The sequence below is a fragment of the Nerophis ophidion genome, linkage group LG12 (assembly GCF_033978795.1).
Source record: "Nerophis ophidion isolate RoL-2023_Sa linkage group LG12, RoL_Noph_v1.0, whole genome shotgun sequence".
NCBI lineage: Eukaryota > Metazoa > Chordata > Actinopteri > Syngnathiformes > Syngnathidae > Nerophis > Nerophis ophidion.
Genome location: NC_084622.1, coordinates 31,079,023 through 31,103,291, shown reverse-complemented (window position 1 = coordinate 31,103,291; position 24,269 = coordinate 31,079,023). Strand labels below are relative to the sequence as shown.

General features: G+C 41.1%; 2 protein-coding genes across 3 annotated transcripts in view; both read left to right on the top strand.

Moving 5' to 3' along the window:
- The window catches only part of cry2 (cryptochrome circadian regulator 2), a 23,161-nt gene extending 22,955 nt beyond the window's left edge, over positions 1 to 206 (top strand). For both annotated transcript variants that reach the window (XM_061917362.1, XM_061917361.1), the window contains one exon: positions 1 to 206. This exon is cut by the window's left edge and continues 3,211 nt beyond it. The gene's annotated coding sequence lies outside the window, so the exon portion shown is untranslated.
- Positions 207 to 2,009: 1,803 nt separating this feature from the next.
- The window catches only part of tango6 (transport and golgi organization 6 homolog (Drosophila)), a 42,854-nt gene continuing 20,594 nt past the window's right edge, over positions 2,010 to 24,269 (top strand). Inside the window, exons 1-13 of the mRNA XM_061917360.1 lie at positions 2,010 to 2,183; positions 5,073 to 5,731; positions 5,910 to 6,029; positions 13,087 to 13,234; positions 13,312 to 13,418; positions 13,576 to 13,738; positions 15,742 to 15,806; positions 16,436 to 16,545; positions 16,616 to 16,789; positions 16,872 to 16,998; positions 18,081 to 18,281; positions 18,384 to 18,527; positions 22,600 to 23,070. Of these exons, the coding sequence (XP_061773344.1) occupies positions 2,132 to 2,183; positions 5,073 to 5,731; positions 5,910 to 6,029; positions 13,087 to 13,234; positions 13,312 to 13,418; positions 13,576 to 13,738; positions 15,742 to 15,806; positions 16,436 to 16,545; positions 16,616 to 16,789; positions 16,872 to 16,998; positions 18,081 to 18,281; positions 18,384 to 18,527; positions 22,600 to 23,070 (2,541 nt within the window). The 5' untranslated portion in view covers positions 2,010 to 2,131. The remainder of the gene's footprint in view (positions 2,184 to 5,072; positions 5,732 to 5,909; positions 6,030 to 13,086; positions 13,235 to 13,311; positions 13,419 to 13,575; positions 13,739 to 15,741; positions 15,807 to 16,435; positions 16,546 to 16,615; positions 16,790 to 16,871; positions 16,999 to 18,080; positions 18,282 to 18,383; positions 18,528 to 22,599; positions 23,071 to 24,269) is intronic.

The window sequence follows — 24,269 nt, the reverse complement described above, 5'->3', positions numbered from 1 at the left end:
ATTTTAATCATCCATTTTTTTTGTAAATGCACTGCATTATTTATAGCTTCTGTTTGTCAGTCTTTTCTCAGCCTCTGCATGTGGTACTCAGTGAACAAATGACAATTAAACTTTTAAGTGACCAAAAATGTGTAACCACAATTTATGTACAGTACCTATTATATAAATCAAATAAATACACAGTATACTGTACTTTCTTCTAGAAATTGGCTTGCACTCATGTATTATTTTTTTTGTCAATTTATGTACTTTTTCAAGGTTTGGAAATTATTTTGTCTATCCATACACTAGATTTTCCAAACATACAGAATTGAACGACTGCAGTCTAAGAATAAAGACATCAGAAATCATTGAAAAAAACATTTGCAGGTGGAAACTAAGTAAGTATTGGTAACTAAGTACATAGGTAATGGAAGGTCCTACTTCCGTCAACACACCATCCTCTATTTGTTACTGACATGAAACTTGCAGTGCAGTGTTATGACACAAATGATAGTCCAAAACGTCAAAGCAATCCTGATTTGGAGTTATGAACATTAACTATAGATTGTACATAATCGTTGGTTTTTGTTTCTATTGTCCCTGATACTTTCATAAAAAAGACATGATTTCACGAACATACTTTACCTACATTCAGTAAAGATAAACCTTGATATTTTGACATTTCCAATCTGTCCTTGAACGCAACCACATATGTATATAAGTATAACATCACTACGTTTTGGCGTGTGAAACATTTAGGGAACGCTGCGTGTATCAAAACAGAAACCTCTGGTTTTATGCGGTTCATCCATCCATCCATGGATGGATCGATGGAAAATGCATTTTCTTCTTGTCCCGTTCGGGGTCGCGGTGGTGCTGTCTTAACCCTAAATGTAACCGTTAAATATTACGTTGAATTGTAAATACGTAGCTATTTGCAACCACATGGCTACAAAAGTGGCTTTTTAAATTTTTTTGTTTATTTTATTGTATTTATTTTTGTACTTTTTTGAAAAACTTTTTTAAAAATTGTCTAAACCTTTGTTTATAATGTTCAACATTTCCAAACAAGTACAAAAACAGTGCAATATTTCAGTGTCAGAGGGATGTAAACTCAATAAAGCAACTACAGTGGAATGCAATATATATATATATATATATATATATATATATATATATATATATATATATACACACACATGTACTGTACATATATATGTATATATATATATACATAGTATATGTATGTATGTATATATACATACACACACACACATATATATATATATATATATACACACACATGTACTGTACATATATATGTATATATATATATATACATAGTATATGTATGTATGTATATATACATACACACACACACACACATATATATATATATATATATATACACACACACACGTATATATGTTAAAGCTATGGGTTTATACAAGTTCCGTAAATAGTAAAAATTTGGAGCACAGCATCGATTTCACAGCTTTTTGATTGTTAGAGGTAGAAAGCGTTTTAAAGTAAAGGTATAATTATTATTAATTATTAAGGCACAAAAAAAGGTCTGGTATTTAGAAACTTACATTTCTGAATATAAAACTTAGTCAATGGTATAATTAAGTTGCAAAGGTCAAATTCCTTTAAAACATTTTTGTCATACTGTTTTTTCCTCATCCAAATAGCACATTAGTTGCGACTTGTCCAGGGTGTACCCTGCCTTCCGCCTATGCAGCTGAGATAAGCTCCAGCACCTCCCGCGACCCCGTAAGGGACAAGCGGTAGACAATTGATGGAAAGATGGATGGACATCTACAAAAGTGGCTTGTTTTTTCTTTTCTTTTTTTTTTCTTTATAAAAACCTTTATTTATAATGTTCAACATTTACAAACAAGCAAAGAAACAATAATAATCGAAACAAGTACAGAAACAGTACAATACAGCGCCAGGGGCAAGGGAGGCTTATTTATTGGTTTCCGGCAAATAAAACTGTCGCCATTGACGTCACTTCCGGTTACGCAAGGTTTCTGCGATTGTCCCGAATGAGTTGCCGTAGTATTGTCCCTGCAGCTTCCTCGTAGCGAAAGGCTAACACGCACTTGACAGAAATGGCACAAAAATAAGCTGTGTAAGAAATAACAAGATGACTGCGGAAATAATTTCGCTTCTGAATGTTCTCACAAAACCTAGTAGTGGTAAGTGAATAACAATTTTCGCGACTTATTAAAGACACGGACACCTTTTGTGTCAACCAAACCCATCACGTGTTTAGATAACACATCCATCCATCCATCCATTTTCTACCGCTTATTCCCTTTCGGGGTCGCGGGGGGCGCTGGCGCCTATCTCAGCTACAATCGGGCGGAAGGCAGGGTACACCCTGGACAAGTCGCCACCTCATCGCAGGGCCAACACAGATAGACAGACAACACTCACACTCACATTCACACACTAGGGCCAATTTAGTGTTGCCAATCAACCTATCCCCAGGTGCATGTCTTTGGAAGTGGGAGGAAGCCGGAGTACCCGGAGGGAACCCACGCATTCACGGGGAGAACATGCAAACTCCACACAGAAAGATCCCGAGCCTGGATTTGAACCCAGGACTGCAGGAACTTCGTATTGTGAGGCAGACGCACTAACCCCTCTGCCACCGTGAAGCATTGGTTGTCTATTATTTTCATGGATTAAATATGTTTTTAGTTAGCAAGAAGGTACTCCGGCTTCCTCCCACCTCCATAAACATGCACCCGGGGCTACGTTGATTGGCAACACTAAATTGGCCCCAGTATGTGAATGTGAGTTTGAATGTTGTCTGTCTTTCTGTGTTGGCCCTGCGACGAGATAGCGACTTGTCCAGGGTGTACTCCGGCTTCCGCCCCAAAGCAGCTGAGATAGGCTCCAGCACCCCCCTCGACCCCGATAGGGACAAGCGGTAGAAAATGGATGGATGGAAAAAGGTGGATCTTAAATTTTAGTTGCCATTTTAACACAATGAACAAGGTCAGCCTACTGGATGCGATACATATGACGACCAACCCTAAATTGAATTGTTCGCTAGCATGATTACTAACAACCTTGTCAAATTTGTTTGCTAAAGTTAACCCAATCTAAAGCTTTCCCTTCACACTGTCGACGTATTTGTTTAATCTGGAGCCAGAAGATTTTTAAAGAGGACACAATGCATAAACTTAAAATCTGAAGTATTTATTCCCTATTGGATACAATTCTAATACAATGTGTCTGAGCCCTAACTGTCCCTAGTAGCGTTCAACACGGCGATTTACACTGGGCTGTCCGGACTCGCCCTTCCCCTCGCACGCTTACAATATATATCACAATGTATTAATATGCAATGAGGTGTCTGCTTCCAGGCGTGGAATCTTACTCTGCTTTCTCCTTCCTGGATTTCAACTTAATATCTGGTGTTGTCCTTCAGACCTCAGCAAAGAAGCCACGTCAACAGTGGCAAGAATGTGGGCGTTAAGAGTGAATGTCCGAAGGCCTAAAATTGGACCCAGTTTTAAATCTGTTATAAATATGTTATAAATATGCAGCTATGTTATATTTTATATTGCTTTACTAGTCTATTTATACCTGCATTGTCATTTCCATCCTTACACTCTCCATCATTGTAACTGAGCTACTGTTTTGAACAATTTCACTTGTGGATCATTAAAGTTTGTCTTAGTCTAAGTCTTAGTCTAAATGGAACTAAGAGGATATGATTAGTTGCACGGCCTATTCTAATCATATCTATACTAAACATTTCTTAATCACTTCATCCTTCATTATCTTAATTATATCCCAACATAATATATCCCAACAACACTTTATAAGGGTAACACAGTTCCTTCTCTATTTGATAAAGTGTAACATGAGTGGTGTTGCAGCCTTAATTTGACCTTAATTAGTAAATCAGGCTTTAATCCAGTGTTTTTTAACCACTGTGCCACACTGATGTGCCGTGAGAAATAATCTGGTGTGCCGTGGGAGATTATCTAATTTCACCTATTGAGGTTAAAAAACTTTTTTGCAAACCAGTAATTATAGTCTGCAAATTATGTGTTGTTGTTGAGTGTCGGTGCTGTGTACAGCTTGGCAGAGTAACCGTGTAATACTCTTCCATATCAGTAGGTGGCAACCGGTAGCTAATTGCTTTGTAGATGTCGGAAACAGCGGGAGGAAGCATGCACGTAAAAAGGTTTCTAATTCTTAAACCAAAAATAAACAAAAGTGCCCCTAAGAAAAGGCACAGAAGCTTAGGAAAGGCTATGCAGAATGAAACTAAACCCGAACTGGCTACAAAGTATACAAAAACAGAATGCTGGACGACAGCAAAGACTTGCTGTGGAGCAAAGATGGTGTCCACAATGTACATTCGAACATGACAATCAACAGTGTTCCACAAAGAAGGATAAGAGTAACTGAAATATTCTTGATTGCTTAAACAAAGTAGATACGAGAAATATTGCTCAAAGGAAGACATTAAACTGCTACTGTTAAAAAAAAAGACAAATGGCCACCAAAATAGGAGCGCAAGACCAGAAGTAAAACACTACACGCAGGAAAACAGCAAAAAACTCAAAATAAGTCACGGCGTGATGTGACAGGTCGTGACAGTATACCTACTTTGAGGCAAGAGCTATATTGATGCATGGTTGATCATGGTTTAAAGTCATATGCAACAATTGCGACAACAACTTTTTACTGTCAACTGAGTTTTGTTTTTTAATGATTTCTGCTGGTGGTGTGCCTTAGGATAGTTTCAACGCAAAAAATGTGCCTTGGTTAAAAAGTTGAAAAACACTGCTTTAATCAATTGTTTCTGTGTTGACATGCTGTTTATGTAATGCACGCCATCTAGTGAGGCTGTGGTAATAGAATGTTTTGTAAGCCTCGCCCCCTGAATCCTTAAAAGCTGCACCGGACAATGAGTTAACAGCCCAGGGCTTTTAGCTCCTTGACCAGTGCTGCTCCACTTAACTCTCCATCATTGGGGATGTGTGGCTGCTGGTTGGAGCACTGTTACACTTAGTTGGGAATACTGTATATAATGTGTAATGAAGGACTTTTTTGTGCAGAGGCATCGGGGCTTGATGCAAAGTTGTCGAAGGAAGAGGTGCTTCAAGCAGCACTGCTGGCCAACAGAGATGCTCTCTTGGAGCGTCTGCACAGGGACAGCAGCTTAACGGATGTGAGGCGTTTTAGAGAGGAGGTGCTGGCCGGGGAAAGATGGTTCTTCAATGACACAGAGGATGTGATGTGGTGCTTTGTCCAAGAGTGTCTCCTGTTGCTTCTCACCCTAGCACGCCACCTTTCTGCTGAACTTGAGCTTTTCAATCGGACAGATTCTACCCCTGCCACCAAACTACACACCCCTGAGATGGCGCCACCCTTACCCCCAGATGTGCTCAGTGTCACCCAGCAGAAAACACTTGGCGCAGTTCTTCAGTTTGTGGTTTCTTTAGGGCTCTGCCCGTACTTGGTTCCCGGAGTAGGCGTACCTCTGGGTCACAGGTCAGCATTTGGTGCAATGCTGGAGAAAATGATATGCCCTCAAACAGCTACCGTGGCGCAACGCCGGCTCCTGACCACGACAAAAGTCTTGTTGCAATGTGCTGAGCAGTCATCTCTCGCTACACTGATTTTCACCCGGCACCTTGGAGATGTGATAGCAGCGCTCTGTCAGCTTGGTTACCAGCCACAGCTGTCTGAGGGGAGCCCCACAAAGGATGTTAAGGTAGTACATCCTCATTTTCAACTTGTTTTATTACTTTATATTACACTTTACTCAGTACTGCAGTCGGTCACATTTTTATCTTAAAATTCAGAAATAGTTTCAAGGCCCTCAGTTAAATCATTTCATAATTATTGTCAAATTGTCCATGTGCATGTGATTCAAGTTTTTCTGATTATAGGAGCTCAATGAAGAGGAAGAACGCAGAAACTGCCAGGAGACTTTAAAATGTCTTTTGGGGAAAGTCTATCAGCCAGTTGTAATCAAAGAACTCCTCATATTACAAGGTGGAAACACACAGGTAGGTGTGTCTGATATAAGTCATGACCTCAGTGACATTTTATGCCTGTATTGCAGAGGTTTTGTTTGTGAGATACAAATTGCCTGTTCCTATTAAATAGTTATGTCGATAAACAGAAATTTCAGTTCTAGTGTTCAATAAAACAACACAACCTGGGTAATATCCTGTGAAAATGACCGTTTCGCGGGATATATTTGGTAATAGTAGTTATTTCATTAACTATTTCAATCTGGTCTTAAGGTTGAATATTATAATTTCACTTTTGCAAGTACAACTTTTTGTACTTATTTCAATTCTGTTTTTCCCTGAATTAGCTATGCAATATACAGTGTATTTGTGTTTACTGTATGTCATTTTTGGTTTTGTCTTCAAAGGGTTATAATGTAACTAGGGCTGCAGCTATTGATTATTTTAGTAACACAGTAATCTATCGATTAATTTGCATTTTTAATTTATGTGAAGTGAATTATATTTATATAGCGCTTTTCTCTAGTGACTCAAAGCGCTTTACATAGTGAAACCCAATATCTAAGTTACATTTAAACCAGTGTTGGTGGCACTTGGAGCAGGTGGGTAAAGTGTTTTGTCCGAGGACACAACGGCAGTGACTGGGATGGCAGGAGCGGGAATCAAACCTGGAACCCTCAAGTTGCTGGCACGGCCACTTTACCAACTGAGCTATACCGCCCCTACATTGATGCAGTTTTACATTTCTTTTGGTTTCACTAAATAAGCATTTGTCACATGCAACTTTCAAAAACAGTGTATTTTTAATAACAAACAGTTAAATTAATTCCCACCACATTTATGAAAATATTGGAAATGTGTGCAAAACTGGAACACAAGTGCCCTATATTAAAGGAGCTGGTCGAATCTCTCTGAGGTGGCTCGCTGCAGTTAGACAAATTTTAGAAATGTTGGCAGTACTTTATTTACAATAAATACATTTATTATTGACGTTTACTAATTGATTCTATAATTGGCCATGTCCGAATTGAAATCCATCTAAAATTCAATTCTTTCACCCACTTCTAAGTCAGTAATCACATAAAATACACTTTAAAATCTCAATGTGTGTTTTTGTAAAAATGGTTACAATAACAATTTTTCTGCTTCCATAATTTTCATTCTTTTTTTCTAATAAATGCACATCATCAACAATGAAATTGCACAAAATATGTGCATTGATAAAAATACCAAAAAATCTCTGCTGTTTGCTGCCTCTCATATCACAGACCCCACACACAACTGCTCTCGTGCGCTCTATTGAAGTGGCCATGCAGAAACTGTCCATATATTTAAGTTTTCAGTCTGGATTTGATACCATCCATCCATCCATCTTCTTCCGCTTATCCGAGGTCGGGTCGCGGGGGCAGCAGCCTAAGCAGGGAAGCCCAGACTTCCCTCTCCCCAGCCACTTCGTCTAGCTCTTCCCGGGGGATCCCGAGGCGTTCCAAGGCCAGCCGGCAGACATAGTCTTCCCAACGTGTCCTGGGTCTTCTCCGTGGCCTCCTACCGGTTGGACGTGCCCTAAACACCTCCCTCGGGAGGCCTTCGGGTGGCATCCTGACCAGATGTCCGAACCACCTCATCTGGCTCCTCTCGATGTGGAGGAGCAGCGGATTTACTTTGAGTTCCTCCCGGATGACAGAGCTTCTCACCCTATCTCTAAAGGAGAGCCCCGCCACACGGCGGAGGAAACTCATTTCGGCCGCTTGTACCCGTGATCTTATCCTTTCGGTCATGACCCAAAGCTCATGACCATAGGTGAGGATGGGAACGTAGATCGACCGGTAAATTGAAAGCTTTGCCTTCCGGCTCAGCTCCTTCTTCACCACAACGGATCGGTACAACGTCCGCATTACTGAAGACGCCGCACCGATCCGCCTGTCGATCTCACGATCCACTCTTCCCCCACTCGTGAACAAGACTCCTAGGTACTTGAACTCCTCCACTTGGGGCAGGGTCTCCTCCCCAACCCGGAGATGGCACTCCACCCTTTTCCGGGAGAGAACCATGGACTCGGATTTGGAGGTGCTGATTCTCATTCCGGCCGCTTCACACTCGGCTGCGAACCGATCCAGTGAGAGCTGAAAATCCCGGCCAGATGAAGCCAACAGGACCACATCGTCTGCAAAAAGCAGAGACCTAATCCCGCGGCCACCAAACCGGAACCCCTCAATGCTTTGACTGCGCCTAGAAATTCTGTCCATGAAAGTTATGAACAGAATCGGTGACAAAGGGCAACCTTGGCGGAGTCCAACCCTCACTGGAAACGTGTCCGACTTACTGCCAGCAATGCGGACCAAGCTCTGACACTGATCGTACAGGGATCGGACTGCCATAATAAGACAGTCCGATACCCCATACTCTCTGAGCACTCCCCACAGGACTTCCCGAGGGACACGGTCGAATGCCTTCTCCAAGTCCACAAAGCACATGTAGACTGGTTGGGCAAACTCCCATGCACCCTCAAGAACCCTGCCGAGAGTATAGAGCTGGTCCACAGTTCCATGACCAGGACGAAAACCACACTGTTCCTCCTGAATCCGAGGTTCGACTATCCGGCGTAGTCTCCTCTCCAGTACACCTGAATAAACCTTACCGGGAAGGCTGAGGAGTGTGATCCCACGATAGTTGGAACACACCCTCCGGTCCCCCTTCTTAAAGAGAGGGACCACCACCCCGGTCTGCCAATCCAGAGGTACCGCCCCCGATGTCCACGCGATGCTGCAGAGTCTTGCCAACCAAGACAGCCCCACAGCATCCAGAGCCTTAAGGAACTCCGGGCGGATCTCATCCACCCCTGGGGCCTTGCCACCGAGGAGCTTTTTAACTACCTCAGCAACCTCAGCCCCAGAAATAGGTGAGTCCACCACAGATTCCCCAGGCACTGCTTCCTCATAGGAAGACGTGTTGGTGGGATTGAGGAGGTCTTCGAAGTATTCCCTCCACCTATCCACAACATCCGCAGTTGAGGTCAGCAGAACACCATCCGCACCATACACGGTGTTGACAGTGCACTGCTTCCCCTTCCTGAGGCGGCGGATGGTGGTCCAGAATCGCTTCGAAGCCGTCCGGAAGTCATTTTCCATGGCTTCCCCAAACTCTTCCCATGTCCGAGTTTTTGCCTCTGTGACCGCCAAAGCTGCACACCGCTTGGCCTGTCGGTACCTGTCCACTGCCTCTGGAGTCCTATGAGCCAAAAGAACCCGGTAGGACTCCTTCTTCAGCTTGACGGCATCCCTCACCGCTGGTGTCCACCAGCGGGTTCTAGGATTACCGCCACGACAAGCACCAACTACCTTGCGGCCACAGCTCCGATCAGCCGCCTCGACAATAGAGGTGAGGAACATGGTCCACTCGGACTCAATGTCCAGCACCTCCCTCGTGACATCTTCAAAGTTCCTCCGGAGGTGGGAATTGAAACTTTCTCTGACAGGAGACTCTGCCAGACGTTCCCAGCAAACCCTCACAATGCGTTTGGGCCTGCCAGGTCTGTCCGGCATCCTCCCCCACCATCGCAGCCAACTCACCACCAGGTGGTGATCGGTAGAAAGCTCCGCCCCTCTCTTTACCCGAGTGTCCAAAACATGAGGCCGCAAATCCGATGACACAACTACAAAGTCGATCATGGAACTGCGGCCTAGGGTGTCCTGGTGCCAAGTGCACATATGGACACCCTTATGTTTGAACATGGTGTTTGTTATGGACAAACTGTGACGAGCACAGAAGTCCAATAACAAAACACCACTCGGGTTCAGATCCGGGCGACCATTCTTCCCAATCACACCTCTCCAGGTTTCACTGTCGTTACCAACATGCGCGTTGAAGTCCCCCAGCAGAACAAGGGAATCACCCGGGGGAGCACTCTCCAGTACTCCCTCGAGTGTACCCAAAAAGGGTGGGTACTCTGAACTGTTGTTTGGTGCGTAAGCGCAAACAACAGTCAGGACCCGTCCCCCCACCCGAAGGCGGAGGGAGGCTATCCTTTCGTCCACTGGGTTGAACTCCAACGTGCAGGCTTTAAGCCGGGGGGAAACCAGAATTGCCACCCCAGCCCGTCGCCTCTCACTGCCGGCCACGCCAGAGTGAAAGAGACTCCAGCCCCTTTCAAGAGAAGGTGTTCCAGAGCCCTTGCTGTGCGTCGAAGTGAGTCCGACTACTTCCAGCCGGAATTTCTCTACTTCGCGCACTAGCTCAGGCTCCTTTCCCCCCACTGAGGTGACTTTCCACGTCCCAAGAGCGAGCTTATGTAGCCGAGGATCGGACCGCCAAGTGCCCTGCCTCCGGCTGCCGCCCAGCTCACATTGCACCCGACCTCTATGGCCCCTGCTATGGGTGTTGAGCCCATTGGAGGGGGGACCCACGTTGCCTCTTCGGGCTGTGCCCGGCCGGGCCCCATGGGTACAGGCCCGGCCACCAGGCGCTCGCCATCGTGCCCCACCTCCGGGCCTGGCTCCAGAGGGGGACCCCGGTGACCCGCGCCCGGGCGAGGGAAATCTGGGTCCTTTGTTTTTACTTTTCATAGAGGTTTTCGAGCTGCTCTTTGTCTGGTCCCTCACCTAGGACCAGTTTGCCTTGGGAGACCCTACCAGGGGGCTTAAAGCCCCCAGACAACATAGCTCCTAGGATCATTGGGACACGCAAACTCCTCTACCACGGTAAGGTGGCAGCTCAGAGAGGAGTGGATTTGATACATTTTTATTAATTGCACTCAAACGGTTAATCAAATTTAATCAATTAATCTTGCAGTCCAAGGTATAACATCCATCCATCCATCCATCCATCCATCCATCCATCCATCTATCCATTTTCTACCGCTTGTCTCGTTGGGGATCGCGGAGGGGGGGCTGGAACCTATCTCTGCTGCATTCAGGCAGAGGGCGGGGTACACCCTGGACAAGTCGCCACCTCGTCACAGGGCCAACACAGATAGACAGACAACATTCACACATTCACACACTAGAGCCAATTTAGTGTTGACAATCAACCTATTCCCAGGTGCATGTTTTTTGAAAAACGGAGTACCCGGAGGGAACTAACCCAGTCACAGGGAGAACCCGAGTCCAGGATCGAAGCCAGGACCTTTGTATTGTGAGGCACACACACCAACCCCTGTTCCACCGTGCTGCCCATAGGTATAACAATACACTATTATTTCTCAATTTCATTTATAAATGACAATCGACATTGCCATTTTTACTCATTCTTCAGAGCAGGGGCCAGGAAGCTTTTTGAATTAGAGAGCAATGAAACCCTTATATTTTTAAAATGCATTTCCATGAGAGCAATATATTTCGTAACACTGAATACAATTTACATGCATGCATTTTTAAGACAAACTATTAAGGTATAAGTCAACATTTTTCCTTTAGAAATACTTTATCTAAAATGAACCAATAACAAATAAAACCTTACCTTTTTAATGCGGCATGAGTCGAAGTGCTGCTTCACAACGGACCGTTTCATTGAGGAAATATCATTGCATATTAGAAACACCACAGAACCTGCTTTATCCACAAAGGCAAATCATCTGTCCATTTGTACCCTCACCCCCATATTGGAGAAAGACTCATTTGTTCCTCCAAAAAAAATACATACCGCGGAGGTAAACATGCTTTTATTTGACAGCGCCACACCACATCATGTAACTGACTGGCCTCTTCCTTCACAGCAGTGAGAGAAAGACGGAAAATAACAGGCTTTGAGGGCGACACTAGCAGGCGGTCTTGGGAATGTTGCCTTGGACATTGCTTGTTCATAACGTCTTGCCAATTGTTTGTATTCAAACCATGTCTTTTGAGTTAAATCATCTTAATTTTGGCATAGTAACTTGTCCATAATTAAATTGCTGACTTTGTCAGTGTTACCATGGAATTTTATCATTTTCCAGGTAGCAATATGCCAACACCAAAAAAAAAGAGTGAAACAACTGCAGGACTTATGTTATTTAAAAAAGAGTAGAGTCAATCAGTGTAACGGTTACACTACAACATTAATACAACACCTAATTTTACTTGACCATTTATCAGCATTAGATATGATGTAAAAGTATGTCTTAAATTACTGTAGAATAACAGTGCATAAAATAGTGAGGCAGTTGAATTAATGAAAGGTGGAGAGAGCTTAGGTGAAGTCATAAATGAGTGAAATATACTGTATATTAGCATGCTATTACTTTTTTAAACAAAAACTTTCATTTTAACATGATAATAACTAATACAATCAGGAATGAAGAGATTGTAATCTCAAGTGGAGCTTCAGGGTGTAAGTAAGATATCTAAATCTTTGTGATTATAAGAACAAAAGAGAACAGCTGATGACTGATGTCAGGTAGATTTTTTTTAAAGATACAGTTTATTTGATTTAATAATCAAACATAACTTAAACAAGAATTACTTGTTGACCTTAGAACAGTTGAAAGAGACACTTCTGAGTGGAGAGATTTATGCTGCACTATGTAAAGTTGTTTATTTGTTTATGGGTGTGTTTACTATCTGTACCTTGTTTGTTATATTATAAAAAGTTGTTGTATGTGTGTATACATATATATATATATATATATATATATATATATATATATATATATATATACACACAAAAACACATGAATGTACATTTGAAAAAAAATATATATATATTTTTTTTCTTTGGATAGTGATTGGTGTCTCCCTCTACGCCCTGGCCCCATAGTCAATCAAATGGTAAAGAAAGGATTTATGGTTTATACTGCATTAAGGCGCTATATGCGAGACGGATGCAGTCATCCACAGGTTCCCAATCCCTGAGTATTACTAGTCTTGTAATTCTGGCTTATTTTGAGATCATATCACAGCCAAGCACAGCACAAATCAACACAAACAGAAATCCAAACTAATGCGCTGATGCTCGTACATTGTGTGGAAACTGTTGAAATCCAAATTCTTGCTGGGTGTGAACCTGGAAAATGTTTCATAATGTTTTTGTTAAACAAAGTGAAAACAGTAGGATGTGTTATTTTGTTAATTGTTTATGTTTGCCATGTAATGTTAAATATTGTAATTCTTCCCAACAGTCTGGGACAGTAGGAAGCTCCAGTGGTTCCAAAGACAGAAGAACTCCGAACTGGCTAAGGCGACTATGTGGTCATTTGCTCTCTGAGCGTCTGATGCAACCAAATGGGGTTCGGGCTGTCATTAGGGCCATCCTGGAGGGAGGAACAGGTGAGCAAGTGTGGTACTCGGTGATGATGACATACATTGTCTCTTATCTTCACTGTGATACTTCCCATGTCCTTAAGGGGGTGAGTCAGACTGGAGAAAATGTGACGGTATAGCCAGGATCCTTGCAGCATGCCCCCAGCAGTCCACATCAGCAGACACTTACTATAGGCAAATCTGTTCTCAGGTCAGTGACACGCGCAAGCATTTGAAGCTAGCATTATGTAATTAAAATCATGTTTCATTTAGTCTGGGAGTCATAGTTTTGGGCCAATTCTCATATTTAAGTTAATTATCATCTTTGGGTCTAATTTTTTGTATTTAATTGATGTGTGTTGGTGCAGATCCTGGATCTCCTGCACCTTAAAGACAAGCTTACAGCCCAGCAGTTCCAGCGAGTCGCTACTAGGACGGTTCTGTACTTGTTGCAAGAGAAGCCCACTTTTGCTCATCCGTACTTTTTGGTTCCTCTGTTGAGTCCTCTCCATCGATGCATCACTGCTGCTGGTTAGTCACCATCACAACACATTTGTATGTGCAATATCTTCTACTCAATTCAGGATCCTTACACTGTGTACAACAAAATATTTTTGCGAGGAAATTAATGTATTTCTCTCGGATTTGCATTATTTCATCCCAGTAGTTGGTGGTTTGGGTTGGTCACTTTGTGACATGAAATTTGAAATAACTCAAGAAAACAAGTATTTAGTAGAAAAATGGACTACAAAATAAATTTCCATTTTGACTGCATGAAACAAACCGATGTTGTTCTCCAAATGTCCAAGTTTGCAGAATTTTAGTTATAATAGTTCCTTCTATGACTCATGAGGTATTAATTTAGTGCAGTGGTTCTCAACCTTTTTTCACTAAGTACTACCTCAGAAAACACTAGTTGTAATTAGCACCGTAATGACTATCAGTAAAATACAATACTGGAATAGGCCCAAGTACTCATTAAATACAAGTCAAATGTTTGAATATAGGAAGATAAAACTGTTTTTAGAATGTTTAATTAGGTCATTCTTTGGTGTACCACGAGATCGAGCCAGTGTACCACCCGTACCGCAGTTTAATAATCACTGATTTTGTGATTATGTTATGTACAAGGAGTACAACTGTAAATACTTCATAATAGGGCTGGGCGGTATGGCCTTTTTTAATATCTTGATATTTTTAGGCCATATTACGATATGCAATATCTCAATATTTTGCCTTAGCCTTGAATTAACAGTTGATGCATATATGCACACCAGTATGGGGATTCTGTGTGTGTACATTAAAACATTCTTGTTCATACTGCATTGATATATGCTCATTTTAAACTTTCATGCAGAGAGGGAGATCACAACTAAGTCAATTGACCAAAACTGTATTTATAAAACAGTTATTAAGCAGTGGCACAAACATTCATACCATTTCAAAACAGAAAGTGCAAGATTGTCAGAGACATTTTAAAGCAAGCTATTAGTACACTTTTGTGCATGATGTCACTAAGATGACGTATCAAAACAACACTAAATTAAAGTGCCCTTTTTGTACGGAACGCCACTACAATAGTTTAAAACAAATAAAGTGCACTTTTGTGCATGATGACACACAAGATATTTCAATAACTGTCAAATAAAAATGAGCTGCATAATAGGAAATCACATCGCTATGTGGTTGGTTACTGCGGACGTTATCTCCTTATGTTTTAGACTATTTTTTTTTACACAGTGTTGATGTGGAAATGGTTGCCTCGACATTTTGTTGGTGTGGCCCCGAATGGAGCCGAATGGAGATGTTGATATGCGGAGTAAGCACTCCTCATTCTCTAGCCGGTGACTTTTCAAAGGATGCTACATATTAGCAGTAATGCTACTTTTTGTAGCAATGCTTTTGCCCCACACTTTACAAAATACGGTTGGTTGTCTGTTCCACATATTCCCACTTGGAGCCAAACCACCACCAGACGATGGACCCCCTGCTGTTTTTCTTGGGAATTATTTCTTCCTTTATTTGTTTCCAGATTCGCACCCTCTTTCTCTCGTATTACCACTCGCACCACAGCTAACGTTACCCATGCTGCTACCTCTCTGCTCCACGAGGGCGTATACGTATGTAAGAAGGTGCGCTTGCTGTCTGTGAGGAGAGACAAGAAAGAGTGGGAAGAGCCTGTAGTGTCATGCCAGCAGCTAAAAGCAACTGCGTGAGAACGTGTACTTGAATATCACGATATTGTCATTTTTTATATCGCACAGAGACAAACCCGCGATATATCGAGTAAATCGATATAACGCCCAGCCCTACTTCATAATTGGTTGATGTTTTTCTGATAGATACATTTTTGCTTCAACTATGCCTATTCATTTTTAGAAGAAAGGAAATCCAAGTTCCCTAGGGTTGCTGTACCACACTAGACCACATACATCTCCTACTGGGGCGCATTCTTCATAAAAATAGAATGGAGTTGTTTGTTTAAGAAGTCAGATGACAATAGAACTGAAGAGTGGCGCCTTTGTGTTTTTCAGATGTTACCTGCCAAATTGTTGTGGAGGAATGGGAGCTGATGCAATGTGTGGAGGACATCAACAAGGTATGCAATGTCTATATAGATTGAATAATAATACTTTTTTATGTGATCAATCACACTTTTGAATTTGGATTAATTGTGATTAATCACAGCAAATTAGTTGCATACATAATTTTAACTCACCTGAAAAAAGACCACAGTTGTTTGACAATTTTATTGCTAGAATGACAAATAGTTATTGGTATTTTTTTGTTTTGTTTAGATTAACATACTTTATTTGTTCAAAACTAGGTAACTGTATTATTTAAAGTCCGGTTGGGATTTATTTTGAAGTGAAATTATCCAGGAGCACACCAGTCAGTCTCCTCACTCAACTTATCCATTGATTTGATCACTGAAGGCATAACAACCCATGCCGCCTTTCAGGTAAGCATGAAGTATGTGGGGTCAAAATATATTGCGTGATTAATTTGCGCATACACATGAACCATGCAGCAATTTTTTGTGATTAATCACATTAGTTAATCTGTTATTTTTCACAGCCCTAATTTAAGCAAAAATACCTTTCACATTAGTATGTTGATCAAACATCCAGAAACATGCCCTTTAGAAGAAAAAACGTGTTTTATATGTGTTACTGTTTTAGTTGGAGTTAAACCAAGTAGTTTTTGTATGTCTTTTTTTATGGTCAGATCTGGGTGGTGGGCAACATGCCGTCAACCCTCCTCAAAGCGTTAGAAGAAGTTCTACCTGTTGTCTTCACTCTCTTCTGTTTCACCAAGCAGAACGTCTCCAACCTACGGTACTTTTTGTCTCTTCAGTCATTTGTGGTAAAATGCATTCATTAAACATGTCTTGTTTTTTCTCTACAGAGTGCCATGTCAGGATATTTTGCTGTGGTATCTCAGCCACATTGAGAGCTCCACAGCACTATCAGTACTCAGGCAACTCTCAGGTCTTCAGGCGCATGCTGAAGTAGCAGCTGGTTTTAGTTTCACCCCTGGCAGCTGTGGTGGAGTCCAACTTAGTTGCAGAGATGACTGCAGGTGTTGGACCCACTCTAAAGCATTGCTTTGCAAAAAAACCTTGATAGAAATCTTAAACAATAGTTTTTCTTTGTTTGGTCAGCGATGAAGATAATGCTTTGTATGAGAAGCTGTCTGGAGAGCAATGGAGGTTGGAGTGTCTAACAGACCTGTTGGCTCAACTCAAAGATAGTGATGTGCCTGGAGACTTCTTCCTGGACTTGTTACAGGTGAGCAATAAAGATTTTCTTTTTTAATTTTTTTTTATAAATCCAACTCTTGGTATTTGTTTGTATGTTTAATTATACATTTTTTAAATACCACCTTAAATTGTCATTTGAGGGCCCTAAATCAAGGACAAACCAATTAAATAGTGCAAATTAGGCATATAAAATCTAATCCATTATTATTATTATTATTATTATAATATTCAACTAAATTGTTTTAGGGGACACATTTCTAGAAAGCTATAGACCAGGAGGCAGGACTTCCCCCCTCACTACGTCCACCAACGTCCTCTACAGGAGACATTTGATTTTGGTTTATTTATTTTGTCAGTTACAGGAGCACTCTGCTCTATGGTCTTCTGCCAGGTAGTCAAAGATCATCCCTGTGACAACACTTGTCGTTAAGAATCTGCTGCAAAAATTTAAGTGTTTTTGAGTTGAACTCGTGGGACACCAGTTGAAAAGCCCAAATAATGAAAAAGAGAGAACCTGAGGAACTTCAACAAATGACGACTGGCTGCATCTGAAGTAACAAGCTACAGCAACATTTTAGTTACATAAATTAGATTACCAGAAAAAAATGTAACTGCTTAAAAGGAGAAGACTTAAAATGGTGCCTTTCGGAACACCTCAGGTATGTAAATCCGAACGTTCGACCCCAGTGTTCTATGTTTGTTAGAAAGATTACAATTGAAATGCAAGGACCTGCCATTGTGTTACAAGTAGTCCAAGTTCGTTTATATAACAGGAGCACTCTGTTTTTAGGAATTTGCTGCAAAAATCTCCCAAGTTTTGAACTGAACTGATGTCATACACTGGCCGAATTTGGTCCCAGGTCCGACAGTTGAATAGCTCTGGTGTCAATAGACTTTACACACTAGTAATATCATTCTGTTTATTAGCTTTAAAATCGTTACGGGTGAATATATAAAGTCTGTTTATAATGAACATATCTGACCTTTGTCAAAATGTTTTCATTAAATTTAATGTTGTCCTTGTCAGGATTTCGCAAAACTTGGAATGTATTTTAAAAATACTCTTGCTGTTTTAAAATCACTGTTTATAAGAGGTGGTGTTCTGTTCAGGAGTTAACTAGGTGGACAACAGAAGCGGCAGAAGAAGAGGAGAAAGATGGACATCAGTTAAACATATCAGCCATGACGCTCCTGGATGTGGAGCAGCAGGGCTGCGTTGCAAGGCAAGCCTCCACGCTAGCTTTGCTTCAGGTGCTGGCAATAATGGTGGAGACCTTGCAGCATACTGTGCTGTTGAAAAAAAACATACAGGTTTGTATAGTGTCACGTGACACATTTAAGAGGTTAGTTGTCTTGTACGAAAAGGCTAGTTACTGTATTTCTTTGTCAATGTGTCAATGTTTTTTTCTCCAGGTAGTTGGCTTTATTGTATCCCTGCTTGAGAGGTCTTGCATTGGTCTGGATCAGACTCGCAGTCTCAGTATTGGAAACCCAATAGAGAGCCAAACACTGACTATGGGGATGGGACTGGTGGCTACTCTGTTATCTGAACCACAGGTACTCAATTCTATATTTACCTTATCCATGTCAGTCACAGGGAAAAATGTATAAAATGTTCCGATCTTTACCGCAGCTGTGTCCCAGTATATACATGACTAAAGATTGTACTTACATAAAATTGCTTCAAAAATGATGCATGCTCAGGGAGACACAATTACATTTTCAGATTTGTTGTTACACTCATGAAGAGTGCATGAATTCCAGGTGAGTGCGGGATGTATTACCAGAACACTGGCAATAATTTGAGAGCAAGTTCTAGGCAACCCGTTCTCTCAACGTGGCTAATATCCAGCTACAGTGCAGAGCCACTTCTATTACTAATTATCAGCCTCCGTGGAGGAAAACAAACTTTAAAAAAAAAATGTAGACACTATTCTCACTGCAGAACTCGAGGACGAGGAATGGCTAAGCATGCTGCATACCAAGCAGGACGACACAATAAGCCATGCTAACTGCTAAAGCTTCAATGTAAAGTATGCGTGATTGATCCAAGCATTCTATCAAAACATAGTATTAGGGCTGCGAAGCTTTGGGTGTCCCATGATTCGATTCAATATCGATTCTTGGGGTCGCGATTCGATTATATATCGATTTTTTTCGATTCAAAGCGGTTCTCGGTTCAAAAACAATAGTTTTCCGATTCAAAACGATTCTGTATTCATACAATACATAGGATTTCCGCAGGATCTACCGCAGTCTGCTGACATGCTAGCAGAGTAAAAAAAAGCTTTTATAATTGTAAAGGACAATGTTTTATCAACTGATTGCAATAATGTAAATTTGTTTTAACTATTAAACAAACCAAAAATACGACTTATTTTATCTTTGTGAAAATATTGGACACAGTGTGTTGTCAAGCTTATGAGATGCGATGCGAGTGTAAGCCACTGTGACACTATTGTTCTTTTATTATTATTTTTATAAATGTCTAATGATAATGTCAGTGAGGGATTTTTAATCACTGCTATGCTGAAATTATAACTAATATTGATACTGTTGATAATATTCATTTTTGTTTCACTACTTTTGGTTAGTTCTGTGTTGTGTTTGTGTGTCCTTTCAATTGCTCTGTTTATTGCAGTTCTGAGTGTTGCTGGGTCAGGTTTCGTTTTGGAATTGGATTGCATTGTTATGGTATTGCTGTGTATTGTTTTGTTGGATTGATAAAAAAAATAAAAATAAAATAAAAATAAAAAATCGATGTAAAAAAAAAAAGACAATCGATTCTGAGTCACACAACGTGAGCATCGCGATTCGTATTCGAATCAATTTTTTCCCACACCCCTAATTAGTATATATATATAAACAAAACTAAAGGTTTTAGGTCTTTTTTCATTATTAATTTTAGAAAATAATTATTTGATATTTTTTTTGTATTTTTTTTACAAACTCAAGGATTACGTCCCTAAATGAAGCCTTTGACGGCAAACCCAAGTGATTTAAATGGTAGCCAACTGTAGTTTTTGCTTTTGTTTAGTTATTTTGCACTCTCCACTTTATTTTTGCTCAAATTGTATGTAGCATTTGAATACTATAAATTTAAAGTTATCTGATTTACAACAAAACTAAAAAAAATTAATTAAATGATATAAGTTTTATAAAAAACAGATAGTTTTGTTTCTCATGGTCTGAGAGTCCATCCATCTGTCCATTTCATACTGCTTGTCCCTTACGGGGTCATGGGGGATGCTGGAACCTATCTCAGCTGCATTTAGGCAGAAGAAGGGGTACACCCTGGACAAGTCGCTCCGTCATTGCAGGGCCATCACAGATAAACAACATTTACACTTGGTCTGGTGAATTTTGGCAAACTTTTACAAAGGAATAGCTACCGTTTGGCCATTATACCATATAGGCCTGATTGCTGTATTGCTTCAGAGATGGTTGTCATTCAGTAAGGTTCTCCTCTCTTCTCAATCGTGTTCTTTTTCATCTCGCTGACAAGGACCCTTCCTTCTTACCTTATCGCTCAATTTAGATGGCCAGCCATCTCTAGGAAGATCAATGGTGGTTCCAAACTTCTTCCATTTATGGATGTGCTCCTTGGGACTTTCAAAGCAACAAACATTTTTTTGTATCCTTACCCAGATTTACGCCTCGAGACAAACCTATCTCGTAGGTCGGCAGACAGTATATTTGACTTCATTCTTGGTTTGTGCTCTGTCATGCACTGTCAGTTCTTATACAGGACTGTCTCAGAAAATTATAACATAGTGATAAAGTCCTTTATTTTCCGTAATGCAACTAAAAACATGAAAATGCCATACATTCTGGATTCATTACACATCAACTGCAATATTGCAAGCCTTTTATTATTTTAATATTGCTGATTATGGCATACAGCTTAAGAAAACTCAAAAATCCTATCTCAAAAAATTAGAATATTTCCTCAGACCAAGTAAAAAAAAAGATTTATAACAGCAAAACAAAATCAAACATTTGAAAATGTCAATTAATGCACTCAGTACTTTGTTGGGAATCTTTTTGGACGGATTACTGCATCAATACGGCGTGGCGAGGTCAGGAGAGTTGGCAGGCCAATTGAGGACAGTAATGCCATGGTCAGTACACCAGTACACTGTGAGCAGGTGCCAGATCATGCTGGAAAATTAAATCATCATCTCCATAGAGCTTTAAAACAGCTGCATTGACTCTGGACTTGATGAAACACAGTGGACCAAAACCAGCAGCTGACATGGCTCCCCAAACCATTGCTGACTGAGGGAACTTCCGTTGTCTAGAGCAGTGGTCCCCAACATTTTTGTATCCGCGGACCGGGGGAGGGGGGGGGCCCTTTTTTTTTCTTTCTTCTTTGTCATGAAAAAGGGAGTTTTTTGTGGTTGGTGCACTATTTGTAAGTGTATATTGTGTTTTTTATATTGATTAATAATAAAAAAAATAATAATAATAATTATTTATTTATTTTTTTAATAAAAAATTCTTCTGCGGCCCGATACCAATCGGGCCACCGCCCGGTACCGGGCCACGGCCCGGTGGTTGGGGACCACTGGTCTTGAGTTCAGGAGTGGCTCGACCAATGGTAATACGGCTATTGAAGCTGTATCTGTTGAAAAGCTCTATGGAGATGATGATTTCATTTTCCAGCATGATCTGGCACCTGTCCACGGTGCCAAAACCACCAGTAACTGGTGTACTGACCATGGCATTACTGTCCTCCATTGGCCTGCCAACTCCCTGACCTGAACCTCATAGAGAATTTGTGGGTTATTGTGAAGAAGAAGCTGAAAGACACTAGGCCCAATAATACAAATGAGCTGAAGGCCGCTATTGAAGCATCCTGGGCATCCATAACACCTCAGCAATGCCACAGGCCGATTGCCTCCATGCCACGCCGTATTGATGCAGTAATCCGTGCAAAAGGATTCCCAACCAAGTACTGAGTGCATTAATTGACATTTTCAAATGTTTGACTTTGTTTTGCTGTTATAAATCTTTAGTTTTTACTTGGTCTGAGGAAATATTCAAATTTTTTGATATAGGATTTTTGAGTTTTCTTAAGCTGTATACCATAATCGGCAATATTAAAATAATAAAAAGCTTGCAATATTTCAGTTGATGTGTAATGAATCCATAATGTATGACATTTTCATGTTTTTAGTTGCATTACAGAAAATAAAGGACTTTATCACAATATTCTAATTTTCTGAGACAGTCCTGTATATAGACAGGTGTGTGTCTTTCCAAATCATGGATGATCAGTTGAAACAATTTTTCTCATGAGCCTACTTTTGAGCTTCATGGCAAAAGCTGTAAATATTTATGTAAATGTGAATTCTTGTTTTTTTTATTTTTAATACATATCTAAAAATTTCCACAATAAAAGAAAATCTTCACACTGTCATTACACCCCCTGTGGCCCTGAGAGGGACAAGCTGTGGAATATGGATGAATAGATTATGGGGTATTGTGTGTATAATTTTAAGGAAAAAAATAAATTTATAAAATTTTGGAAAATAAGGCAGTAACTTGACAAAATGTGTAAAAAGTGAAGCATTGTGAATACTTTTCAGGTGCACTGTACCTAACATAATCTTCTTTTTCAATACAGCTCAGCGTGGAGGTCTATTCCTCCATGTCAAGGCTGCTCCAGCCACTGGCAACTCTATCCCAGAAACACCCAGAGCTATTCATCCAAGAGCTGGCCTCCAACTTAAGAGCTGTCATTGCTACCCAGGGTGCTTACCGTCCAGATAACCTCTCTACTCTTGATGCTTCAGGCTCCAAGGACAGTGGGATGTCATCAAAGGACAATTACATGCCCAATAAGAAAACAGAAACAAAGGAATCACAGACTCTTTCTGTCAACCACGCGCACAAAAATTCTGTTACCAGACAATCAGCATCCTTTGGGGACTCTGTGACAAGTCAAACTTCACATCCCTCGAAGGGATTTTCTGATTGGTTACTAGAGGCGTGTGACCCTGACATTCCAAACAAAGCATTTGCTCTAAGGACTTTAACCCAAAAGGTGCAGAGCAACGATCCTGAGACTCTACAAGACGTGGAGAAAGTTCTTATTGTAAGTTTTTTTTTTTATTATTTGTTTTCTGACATTTTTAAGAACATAATTGCAAAATTTAACAGCCCTTTACAGTATGTCATTTAAGGGAACCGTCAACAGTTAATTTAGGCGTTGGCTCTGTTCACTCTGAATAATACTTATCATTTTAATGATATTTTTAATAATGCTTATTATGTGTTTTATTTGAACAGTAGGGCAGTATGATGGATATGTTTAGCATATCTCTGGATTTTCATTCTTGTACCCAGCAAGGGGTTTCAATTCAGGTACTGCAGCGCCTCCCACAGTCCAAAAACATGCATGTTAAGTTAATTGAAAACTCTAAATTGCCCATAGATGTCAATGAAAGTGAACGGTTATTGTCCTACTTGTGCCTTGTGATTGACTAGTGACTGGTTCAGGGTGTGCATCACCTCTTGCCGAAAGTCGCTTGATCCCTGCATTCTGTCTCTTCCTGTTCGATTCTTGATCCTATGAGGTTGTTTTTTTTACTTGCTTATGGCAGTCCATCGATGTCGATGATGACGTTGCTCCAAACGAAGTATTGGATTGGTTATTGTGCTTTTCGCCTGTGCATAGCCAGGCCTATGCTTGATCCACAGACTTTGTCACAGGAGGGGCAGGGGAAGGCAGCGGTGATGGTCGCTGGTGCTGTGGCACGTTGGTGTCTTTGTGCACGCCGCTGTGCTCCCCGCTCTGTGAACTTCTCCTGTAGATGAGTGATTCCCTGGTGGCAGGTAGAGCTCCAGGTCTGGCGGTCAGCAGCCAGGGACTCCAGTGCTGGTGGTTTGATGTCACACTTTTTCAGGAGAGTTTTAATGTGGTCCTTGTACCGTTTTTTCTGCCCCAAGGTAGACCTTTGGCCGACTGAAAGCTGGCCATACAATATTTGACGGGGTAGGCGGTGGGCTGGCATACGGATCACATGTCCGACCCATCTTAGGTGTTTTTGGCCAAGGAGTGCTGTGATGCTGGGTGTGTTGGTCCGGTCATAAATTTCAGTGTAGGGCACCCTGTCTTCCCAGGTCAGACCTAGGATCCTTTGGAGGCAGTGGATGTGGAAGGCCCCCGAGACTCTGGACGTGCCTCTGGTAGGGTGTCCAGGTTTCGGAACTATAGAGCAGCGTGGAGAGGCAGACTGCCTTATACACGGGTGTCTTGGTGGAGATGGTTAGATTCCTGTTCAGGAAAACCCT